The sequence below is a fragment of the Oryzias melastigma genome, linkage group LG20 (assembly GCF_002922805.2).
Source record: "Oryzias melastigma strain HK-1 linkage group LG20, ASM292280v2, whole genome shotgun sequence".
NCBI classification, from domain to species: Eukaryota; Metazoa; Chordata; class Actinopteri; order Beloniformes; family Adrianichthyidae; genus Oryzias; species Oryzias melastigma.
The window spans coordinates 3,805,056-3,816,953 of NC_050531.1; the positions used below are offsets into that span (position 1 = coordinate 3,805,056).

Sequence of the window (11,898 nt, forward strand, 5' to 3'; positions counted from 1 at the left end):
AGACAATATACTTTTAATCATGGTTGTATTGTATATCTTTCCTTTTTTATTGAGTAAAAATGAAAAAATAAATTAGTTGTATTTACTATTTTACATTTCCCTAACTTAACAGGAAGAAAATGTAGCTTATATTTGTAATTATCTAATTGTTTGTGCTTTTAGGGAACCAGAAAACTGTGATTCCCAGCAGCAGCTGTTAAACAATAGCAGGATTGGTCATCTTATTGCAGTAAAAGAAGGTAAAAGTTCAAGTTTACGCGTTTAAACGTATCAAATTCAAGAAAAGTTCTTCTGTTTTCATTTCAGACAGTCCACTGATGATTCTGTTCTACGAGAGTCCAAATGATGGAACCACAGCTCCATGTAATGCAGATCTGGAAAATACTTTTGTGATAAATTATAGATATAATTTGACTGAAAATCCTATTTATAGCAGTGATCCAGGCGGCCCAAGTCACCGTCGATGCCAGCTCGGTGCCCCACCGCCTCCAGATGGCCTCCGTCCTTCCAGAGCCTCTTCAGCTGGACTCACAGGGGTACTCTTGGTTTGTTTTAATACCTCGTTTAGTGCACTTTTCATTCTACACAGCCGTCTGTCTGGCAGCTGTCCGGTTTTTGCCCCGCTGAGCGAGGTGCCGAACGAGACGCTGCCTGCCTGTTTCCTGCTCAGGTTGAAGCCCCCGGTCCCCATGTTGACCTCGTTTGTGGAGGAGCTCAGCCTCATTACAGGTTAAGTCAAACTTTCAAAATAAAAGTCGTTTAGCTTCCTTTCTAAAAGCATGTTTTTTCCATTTCTTAGACGTTGCAGTAGCGCAGACTGACCTGCAGTGGGCGCCCTTACACAGGCTGCTGGTGGCTGGGTCACACAGATCTTCAGATCTCCTAACTGAGGTATTTTCATTATTTTATTGCTCTTTTTATTATGAACCATGAAGCAAATTGACTTAAATGCTTCAGAAGCTCCTTCCTGATGGCGAGATGCACCGTTACGTTTTCCCTGGAGCGACATGGGACGTCCCGGGACAGAAAGCGGCCCTGGTGGAGGCCGTTCCCTTCACCCACCCGGCTCAGGTCCCGGCTCTGCTGCAGCTGCTGCGCCACCAGTGCGCCGTTAACACCCTGCTGCGGAGCTGCTCGAGCCCTGAAAGCGCCGCCGGCCCAGGTGGGGCGTCGGTTTGCATTACAGGGATTTGGGAGATGTCCTCTGATGTGACAGGAATCCCATCAGAATCCCAACTTCTTGAAGTCCGTCCGGAGTCGGCCACCAGCTTTTCTGTGACCTTCACCCATCCGAGCGTCGACTCCCTCTGTGTTTGTGAGCATTTCTCACTTGTTATTTTTGGATTTCAGGACTAGAAACTGGATCTTTCGCTGGGATAAATCACTTGTGTGATTGCTTAGTAAGCATTCACACGAATAAACTCAATCACACTTTCAACGATTTCAGTAATCTAGGCATCAAAACATTCAGCTCGTTCAGGACATTACCGCTTGTACTTTTAAAATTCATAAACTTTATAGTTTTTGAAATATTCAGCAAAATATGCCCAATAGGAAATGAATGAGCTCAAATCCTTCAAACACTTTAAAACTTGTGAACTTCTGCAAACTTTTAGCTGCAGACACCATTAAAACTTTAAAATGTTCAACAACCACTAGGTTTTTATGCTAATTTGGAGTTTGAATTCTAATTTTTTAAAACATGCCAGCTGTTTTGGCCAATCTAGACATTTTTCCATTTTTTTTAGACTTATTTGGACTAATTTTAGCATGATGCTAGCTGGCTAAACTAGACATTTTTCCAGTTTTTTAAGGATAATTTGTACTTTAGCCAATATTTTAGCATTATGCTAGCTGTTTTTGGCAAGATAAGAATTTTTTTCAGTTTTTCTCAGATTATTTGGAGTTAAGCTTTTATTTTAAGCAACATGCTAGTTGTTTTGGGACATTTTTTAGGCTAATTTGGAGTTTAGCTGATATTTTAACATTATGCTAAGTGTTTTTCCATTTTTTTTTTCTTTTGTGTGGCTAATTTGGCATTTAGGTAATATTTTGGCAAGCTTTCTGCTTCAGCATTTTCAGGTATCACCTTTTAGCACATTAGCTAGCTATCAGTTTCTGCATTCTAAGCTATCAGCTGCATCGTCAGTAGCCACATTCAGCTAACAGCATTAGCATCATTGCAGGTAATGCTATATATGCAGTTGTTGTTCTTCCGTATGTTTTTTGATTCGTAAAAACTCGATCACTTTCAGTAATTTCTGCAATCTTGGTATTGAAACGTTCAGCTCATTAAGGACAGTCCTCCTCGTATTTTTTTATTCAAACATTTTACGGATTTTAAGAATTTACGCAACTTTTATGCCCCATTGAAAAGGAATATTTTTTTTTCAAATTTATTAAATTAAAAACATTCAACATGTTCAGGACATTCATGCTTTTACTTTTACTTACTTAATTTTTGACATTTTCCACAATTAGTGACATTTTACGCAAAATGTTGCTAATATTTTAGCACAATGCTAACATTTTTGGCTAATTTGGCATCTAACGAGGTTTTTTGGACTACTTAGGAGTTAAGCTAATATTTTCACAACATGGTAGCTTTTTTGGCTAATTTTACTTCTACTGAGGTTTTTTGAGCTAATTCTGAGTTGAGCTATTATTTTAGCAACGTGCTAGCTATTCTGGCTAATTTGACATTTATTGAGGTTTTTCGGACTAATTCTGAGTTAAGCTATCATTTTCGCAACTTGTGGGCTTTTTTGGCTAATTTGATATCTACTGAGTTTTTTTTGACAAATTCTGAGTCAAGCTAACATTTGAGATTTTTTGGAATAATTTGGAGTTAAGCTAATATTTTAGCAACGTTGCGCTTTTTGTGTGTGAAATTCTTCCAATTTTTTGTGCACTTTCTGCAAATGATTTTATATCAAAACGTTCAACACATTCATGACTTCATTCAGCAGTTCAAATAAATGCCTTTAGCATCCTTAGCGACCACATTTAGTGAAAGCCTTCCCACTAGCATTATCACAGGTAATGCAACTTCTCTAGTTATCATTGGGTTTGATGATGGAGATGAAGCCAGAGGAGCATCTTCCTCAGACATCAAAAATGTTTGTTCCTGCAGTGCTGGTGAACGTCTGTAGTCCCCAGCAGATTACCTGCAGAATATTTGGAGTGGAAACACCTGATGCCTCTGTGGAAGATCACATGAAGAAGTATGTCTAGTTAGCACATTAAAAAAAAAAATGTTCCAAGTGATCTAATTTTTTACGGTTGTGCCCCTCTTAGTTTTTTGTCCATCCCTGGGACCATGAAGATGCTGCTCAGCAGGTTACAGAGCGCCTCTCCTCCAACCTCCGCAGACGCAGACAAAGATCCGTCTGCTTTGGTGGAAATAGCAGCCGAGGATCCGGCCACGGTTTCCCAGAATGCTCCTCTGCAGGAGGACAGCGTTTCCCAAACTGAAATAAACCCCTCTGTGAACTCTTACCTCTGCTCTGCTGTTGGTCTGTGTGCTCAGCAGGCGGAGTTATAGTCCGAACCTTTTGGCGACATAAAAGTCTACACTTCTTACCTTTTTTTTCCCCTCTTTAAAAATAAAGTTTTGTTCAAAAATTGTTGTGCGATTTGCTGTGCAGACAGAGTGGAACGGAAACCTCTGCAGGAAGAAATCTCTTGATTGCCGCCTTGCTTTCTCTGGACGGCAGCCAAGACACCTACCAAACCCAAATGTGGCCGACTCTACGCTACTTTAAATATTTGAAAACCTGAGTCTCTCTCTCCCAACCAGAAGCACAAAGCTTTTCAGGTAATGTGTGCGGGACATTTTTCAGCGGAGTGCTTACGGGGGATTGAATGGATCCAGAATCCTCGCTCGACTGTCAACGGCAGACAACTGGCTTTGTCTGCAGACTTCCACATATCCAATGACCTGCAGGCCTGCTATTCTTAGAAGCATTCCAGCATGTGTGGTTAAACGGCTCTCTTCTTTCAGAGCGCCGTATCCTTGAATATTTGAGATTAGGTTTCCTCCCTCCTGATTGGATGAGAGACGGTCTATAAAAGTGACACCTGGCGAAGTGAGATTTAAATGTTAGGTGTATTTAAAGATGTCTGGACTGTTGACCTACTCATACTTCAGACCTTTTTTTTATTTATTTATTATACTCCTCTTTACATGTATTGATGCTGAAGTTCTGTGTTTTTTGTAAACATCCAGCAGTGTTAAATATATTTAATTGCTTTACATTGTTTTGTTTTGTCTTCTATGGAGCCTTGGAAGTGACATAAAAAAATGTTACCCCAAAATGAGTAATTTGTTGTCATGAAATAGCCTTTTGTGAGCATAAATTAGCATCTTGTGTCTAAAATTGTGTATTTTGTGGCAACAAATTGATATTTTAAAGAAAAAATTAATAGCAAGACTTCATGATACAAACCTTTTTGCCAACAAAATGCTAATTTATGCAGATAAATTCCTATAAAAATGCCAAATTATGGCCACAGTTTAGCTTTTTGTCTCCACACTTTGGTATTTTGTGCCAACAAATTAGTAATTTGAGGTCAAAATTAATGATAAGAATCAATTATACTGACATTTTTGCCCTCAAAATGCCAATTTGTGCACATGAAAGTCTAATATAATGCCAAATTGTAGTCACAGTTGAGCATTTTCGACCCACGATTTTATAATTTCTGGCAATAAATTAGTATTTTGAGGCCAAAATTAGTGGTTGGAGTTGATTTTGCTAAAAGTTGTTCCCACAAAATTCTAAATTGTGGCCACAAATTATTAATTTGATGGAACAATTTATTTTATGTTTTATGTAACGTCCAGGGCTCCATAGTTCTCCGTAAGATGCTTTAAAAATGTTCAATTTTACACTTCAAACACAGGAATTTAAGGTTTTAATTCAAAAATAAGAAAAATATTTAACATTTCAGGATTACTTTGGGTAATGTTTTCTTTAGACTGACCTGGGTTGTAAAAGTTTTGAATTATTTGAAATTTAAAAAATTGTTTTAGCTGGTTTTATTTGTCCATTTTGTCCTTTTTTTTAATGTGTTCCCTTCATAAAGAATACCACAACACATTAACAAACATCCATGAATTAAGTAATTTCTTTCCTTTTGTTTCATCTTAAATAAAAATGTCCTTTACCCTCTGCAATAACACACATAACCTTTTCCTCAAGTTTTTCTATACTAATAAATTCATAATATTACTATACTAATATTTTCCTAAAAATGTATCTATAAACAAATAAAACTTTAATCAAACTTTTCAGAATTCTTTGGTTGGGAGTTCCAAACTTTTCCCCTGACCAAAAAAATAAAGGAATATTTTTGGAACATCTATTACTTATAGAATTGATTAATTATTTGCTCTTAGATGGATAAAACATAAAAATTACTAATAAAAGTTATGAACCAGATTATATGGGGGGCATACTAGGGGTGGAGTTATGATAATTTCTTTCCTTGCACTCCCTTTTAAGTAATTAAACTATTTTTTTGGAAAGAATGTCACATTTAATTTATTTAATGTGACATATATATATATATATAAGCACTAGGGGGGTGCAACAATTTATTTTATCATAAGTTGTGGTTGCAGATACGATTCATAGTCAATATTTGGTTCATCTTTAGCCAAAAACTCAACCATTGTGACTCATAAATACCTGGAGGTGCATCAAAATAAAACAACATTCTTCCACATTGAACGGTGTTACGGCTGAGGTCGTAAATTTGCTTTAATTTTACTTTTGGAATGTTTTTTGACACTTTTTTTATTGTTTTCTGCTAAAGTGGGACATTTTTTCTGTTTAAATCCCGGACGAGCCCCCAATTTACTTTACAAGGTCCTATATAGTGGTGAGTGTTTCCACATTGTAATAATCGACAGTTTTTTTTATTTCCTTTTACATGTTGGTTGTCTGCTGTGATGGTTGTTTTTCTTTATAGTAAAATACCGTAAGTCAATCGAAATGATATCTTCCAATATCAATTTGAGGGCCGGGTATCAAAAATAATTTCCAGACACAATTCAATTTGATTCACCAGAGCCTGGATCAATTTGATTCCGGTTTTCTTCAATTCTTTCCAGTTCAATTCGATTTAATTCAATTTTGAGTTTACGCACTTAGACACATTTGTTTAGAATTACATTAATAATGTAATTTATGATTTGAATATATTAATATTAATCTGATACAGATCACATACTGTAGAATGTATCATTGAAATAATTAGATTAATATCGTACAGTGTTACATGGATTCTCAAAAAACAAAAATGTTCAGATCATTAACATCGTAAACATTGTTCTGCTTCTCCTGGAGGACGTTTCAGTTTGACCACTAGGTGGCGATCGCTCCATAAAAATGAGGGTTGTGTCTGAATTCCCCCCTAATCACTATATAGTGCGTTTGCCATTTTCTAGTGCTGTCTGAATCTACTAATTGCAAAATGGAGTGCACTTGAAATTTCCCAGAAGTCTTTGCAAAAAACTAGCGTACATCGATGGTCACTAGATTAGCGGATATAGACCACAATGCACTGCGGTCTAACAATTTCGAACAAAAAACTTGGAGTCATAAATAAACGCAGTGAAATGCTCACTTTTATTGGATGACATCATATCAGGTTTTTAGAAAAACGAAAGTGAGTGTGAGTTCATAAAGATGTTAATTTAGTCAGTAATGTATATTTATGTCGACCGAGCGTTAGCATTAGCCGTCCTATGGGAAATTCCATTAAACATTAGCATCAAGTTAGCGGACTTTAGCTTTATGTGCTAAATCGTTTTATATTTTTATTAATCGATTATTGATCTATAAAGCTTAAATAAATTGAAATTGATTCATCAGTTTCATCAACCCTAATTGATTTAGTTAATTTTTAAACAATTTTATAATGGTATTGGTCGATTTAATTAGCAACTTGCCTATTAACTATTAATTAATTAATCAATTAGTTGTTATACCTCTAAAAGTACGCATATGACTGTTGATTATATTCTATAAAAGTTTAACAGATTTGTCTTCTTTTACATTGAAATTGTTTATTTTTCAATCAAGTTCTGACTAATTATGTCAAAGTTGATACATTTATGTGTATAAATATTTTTTTGTCTTCTTTAGTGTTTGTTTGATTAAAATAAATCAACTCCAAATCGACAAACTCTATACTTTAAACGGATTTTTGTTCTAATAAACTTCTGCTTGAGTGCAGTACTTTTCCAGTCTCGTTACTTTTACTCGGATACTCGCAGGCCCCGCCCCCGCTTCTCTTTGGGGTAATCTGAGCGTTTGTGGAGCCCCGTCGTCGCGTCCGCCGCTCGGTCTGCGGTCTCTTTAAATCCCGGGGAAAGGAGCAGCGCGTCCTCTCGGACTCGAGCTGCTCTCATCCCGACCAACAGCTGCTTACCATTTAGGGAACTTCTTCACCAACTTTTCTCCCACCTCCTCCTCCTCAGAACCGGGATTTATTTATTTATTTTTTGTCGGGTGTGTGTCCGGGAGAGGTGCGGATGTCCAGACGCAGAGAGTCCGCACCTCTGGACGCTCCAGCCCGGCTTTGCGCAATGTTCCTGCGCGCTCCGCTCCACATCTGGATTAACTATTTGGAGCTAACGGCCCAGCGCGAACCGCTGCCCGCGGAGGCGAGCTTCGTGGACGGACAGTTGGTTTGATAATCCGGGTTCTCCTGCGTAGATTATGTATTCTGTAAAATGGGAGCGAACAATGGAAAACAGTATGGAAGCGAAGGTAAGAATCACTTTAATTACCTGAAAGCTCATTTCAGACTCTTTTATGCAGCGACGTTAGCTTAAAAAGTTCTGGTTTTCTTCTCTGTCAAACGAAAAATTGATATCAATAAAGTTTATTGAGTTTTTTCACCCAACAATATCAGCTAGCTAGCTCAAAATTAGCATAATAACTTTTATTTTGTTGAGCAGTTTCGCCATTTCTAGAGTTTTTTTCACCTACGAACAAATATTTTAGCTATTTTCAGTACTTTAACAACATTATTTAATAATTTAAGATTTTTTTTTTAAATTGAAAATTAAGTGATTAATATTCAATTCATCAAACAAAATGAGCGACCCCTGGCGGACATTTTTTCCTCAATTAAAAAAAAAAAACTTTTAAATATAAACTTTAAATCAAATATGATATTTTTTAGTTTAAACCTTAATTTTGTGGTTTTCTTAATTTACATATTCGAGCCAAATGGTTAAAAACAGTTTCCCATGAATATTGTTGTTCATTCAAATAAAACTTTATTTAAAAATCACTTTTTAGACAACATGAAACTGTTTTGCTAGCTTTAGACAACAAAAAATACCCAAACATAAAATGACACGAATAAAAATCAAAGTATAAGCAGAAATAAAAGTGGATTTAAATCAATTAAACCTTTGAATCTGAATCAGATTTATTGTATTTTCTTGGGAATTATTTCTTGTTTCAAACATTCTGGTCAATAAAGGTTGGTATTTCCTGCCAAAAAGTCAATTTAATCTCGATTCACAACTTCATATTAAAATTCAGTTATAAAACAATTCAGTTAATTGAGTCATGAACACTTTTCATGTAACTGGTGGTGTCAAATCACCAAAATCTGGAACTTTTATTTATAAATTCTTACAAAAAAACTGTAAGTAATTTAATTTGCCTCCGAAACACAAGAAAGTACCTTGAAGGAAAGCTGATGTATAGATTTGATGAATCAATACTGATTTTCTAAGTACAGATCAATTAAAAATCAAGCTCTATCAGGATAGGTTGCACTCCTAATATATTTATTCAATTTTAATTTCAATTTTAACATTCATTAAATGCTTTATGATTCCAATTAGATATTAATTGAAAATGTATTTCTATTCCAAGCAATAAAAACCAGAGACTGACTATAAAGAACTGGACTAAACCATCACTGCCCCCTGGTGTTCCACACAGGAAGTTGTTTGGCTCCAAGAAGAAACAGTCATTCTATTTGTCAGAATATTTTGATTCTTGCTCTGATACTTTTATTTGAAATGTTCTTGATAATCCTATTTTTCATGATATTTTTTTTCTTTATAGCACGGTATAAACTAACCAATCAGATGCCTCAATAGAACCATGTGTTGCCCACTCGCACCCTCTAAATGCTGACTAATTTCTTGTAGCCCGCTTTCAGTGAAAAGAGTGTTGACTTCTAACAAGTTCACCCCTTGATTGTAGTTGCCATAGAAACGTTGACTCAGACTGACTTGGACCAATCACTGTCGACTGGCTTCAAATGGTGGCACTCATATCGCAGAAAAATGGCGAACGAGTTGGCTTCATTTTGCATCACACTTGCTCAGTCCAGTTCTTTATACAGTCAATGAATTTGGGTCAAATTGTTGACGATATTATAATATCTATTGTTAAAAATGAACAGGAAATAGAAAAGTTAAATTTAAAGTTAAAAAATTTGACAAATTGTAATTTTTTTCAGTGATTATCCATCTATTTTTACAATCTATGTAAACCCAACTACCAACTCAATGTACACATAAATGTGTAGCTCCCAGCAGGTTAATAATGACACCGTTTGCTTGTTTTCCTCTAGGATTTATTGCTCCACTTTGAACAGCCGTGCTTAAGTTCATTATTTGTGGTCTCAGAGTTTATTGTTACTGTAAATGTTTATGTAGAGCTTCAGAAAAACCAAGTTCCCATCATGCAGCGTTATGCAGACACCAATAAATTCACATGAACGAGTCTGTGGGGAGCAGAAAAAGTTGGATATTCATGCAGTCATGAGGTGCATTCAGTGATACACTCCTGCAGAACAGTAACCTCGGCGTTAAACCCCGACACCCTCAAAGATGATAGCATCTCCAGCGTGCGGCTTTAACGGATTTCAGCTCAACGGGACGACCCAAGACGCCTTCTTTGCTGCCGTGTTTAGACTGCTTGTTGGGTGTTTTCTCCAAAAATATTAACGTTTATCATATTACCACAGATGTAATCTCTCACACACATATTTCAGCTTTTGGGGGGAAAAAATTCAACACAGATCGACTGGAAGATTATTTCTTCCCCGGAGTGCAGATGTTTGGATAAATAACATTCCAATGAGCTCTCATCCTAAGTCAATAAGAAAGGGTTTGGACTCGTGATGCTACAAATAAGACGCGGAGCAGCTTCGCTCTGTAAATCCAGCTGGTCGTGGTGCACGGGGGGACTTGAACGCAACCCAACGGAACAACAGTCCTCCAGGAAAATGAGTGGCAAACTCTTCTTTTGAAGTTTACATTCTGAATTTCCTGTAAAAACAGAAGGCCGTGACATCATCCGTCACATGACGGTTGACTTGGATAACAAGGTCAGTCCTTTCAAAACCTCCTCATTACCCACAAGGGAGTTCTGCTGGAGATTTACGAGAACAATCGCTAATGTGATTTTGAGTTGGTTTGATCACTTCATTCAGTTTAACTCAAACAACTTTAAATAAAATCACAAGTGCTCATTAATCAACTACAATCCGATGAAGTTTAAGGAAATTTAGAACCCATAAAGCCTGGAAATAAACTAGATTATTCCAGTTCAGTAAAATACCCCCAAAAAGATAGAAGAAGTGCAAAAGATGGATAGAAGTGAGGAAAACTAGAGAATCTTTTTATTAATTTAACTGTTCAAACCTATTTTATTTAAGCCATAAAGACAGTTTAAGTTTAAAATATTAAGAGATTTATGATTAGTGGTCAAATCTGGATTTGTTTATCTAAAATGTCTGCAAATATAGTAAAATTTAAAATTAAAGAGTAAAGTTGTTGTCATCAAAATTAAGACTTTTCTGCTGTGTTTTGGGCAGATCTGGCAACCCTCAAGACTTTGGTCTAATAAATAAAGCTCTCGTCGTTTGTGATAACAAACCTCCCACGGAGAGGCGTTATCGTCTCGCTCTTACCCTTCCTTATCCATCACGCGTCTTATCTTTCTTACCCAAAGAAGTCTGTTTATTTAATTCATGGGTGGAAGGCTGGAAGTTAATTGGATGCAATCTGGAACAACTAAGGACCAATTGGGACACAATTCCATTTAGTGAGGAGGTTAGCTCCAAATCTGTAAAGGTTTAATGTCAAAACCATTGACTGTATAAGAGAACTGGACTGAGTGACCCCTCCCCCTGGCGTTTCAAACAGGAAGTGCTGGTTCCAAAAAGTCAAAATATCTTAGACTTCTATAGAGAAATAAACAGCTGTCTCTCAGTCGTTTTGATTGTCAGAATAACCATTCTTGTACCGATACAATTTTTTTAGAAAGTTCTTGATTATTTCTCATTTTTTTAAATAACATTTTTTTTGTTGTTGAAGTTAGTTGAGTTATAAACTGACCAATCAGACGCCTCAAATAGGTAGAAGTCTCACATCAAATATTTGAAACCTTTAGCAGATTTTGTGTAACTTTCAACAAGCTCACTTCTGATTGGCCAGAGTGGTTGCCATAGAAACTCAGACCTTGAAGAAGCTTGGACCAATCACTGCTTACTGATGCAAAAAAAAGGCAACTGAACAGACTTCATTTGCTTGGAGCCGGAGGTAAACCATTTTCTATTGATGACATCACACTCACTCTGTCCAGTTTTCGTCTACAATCAATTAGGTTAAATGAGCGCTATTATATTGGCGCTTTCTAATGTTGTCGACACTTTCTGCCAATTAATGGGTTTCTCAGCAGCTCCACCCCAACCATTCCACTTTTCAGTGGACCTACGACTGATGGAGGCCTCCAAGAGGTACAGGCATTGACTGTATAAGTAGGAATTGGACTGCACAAACCCTCCCTTTTCTTGTTCCAAATTGGAAGAAGACCAAAATCCCATAGACTTCCATTGACTTCTATCGCT

At 36.6% G+C, this 11,898-nt stretch overlaps 2 protein-coding genes across 12 annotated transcripts in view; both read left to right on the forward strand.

Moving 5' to 3' along the window:
* Positions 1–5,112, forward strand: part of zgc:111976 (uncharacterized protein LOC553663 homolog) — a 13,896-nt gene extending 8,784 nt beyond the window's left edge. The window contains exons 9-16 of one of the 11 annotated variants that reach the window (XM_036217503.1): positions 163–239; positions 307–363; positions 434–536; positions 605–729; positions 800–891; positions 958–1,315; positions 3,134–3,224; positions 3,298–5,110. In XM_036217503.1, the coding sequence (XP_036073396.1) occupies positions 163–239; positions 307–363; positions 434–536; positions 605–729; positions 800–891; positions 958–1,315; positions 3,134–3,224; positions 3,298–3,544 (1,150 nt within the window). In that variant the 3' untranslated portion in view covers positions 3,545–5,110. Of the gene's footprint in view, positions 1–162; positions 240–306; positions 364–433; positions 537–604; positions 730–799; positions 892–957; positions 1,316–3,133; positions 3,225–3,297 lie in introns of all 11 variants that reach the window. The other 10 variants (XM_036217507.1, XM_036217509.1, XM_036217502.1 and 7 more) reach the window with 10 other exon arrangements.
* Positions 5,113–7,645: 2,533 nt separating this feature from the next.
* The window catches only part of LOC112151450 (F-box and leucine-rich repeat protein 7), a 36,184-nt gene continuing 31,931 nt past the window's right edge, over positions 7,646–11,898 (forward strand). The window contains exon 1 of the mRNA XM_024280404.2: positions 7,646–7,781. Coding sequence (XP_024136172.1) covers positions 7,745–7,781 — 37 coding nt within the window. The 5' untranslated portion in view covers positions 7,646–7,744. The remainder of the gene's footprint in view (positions 7,782–11,898) is intronic.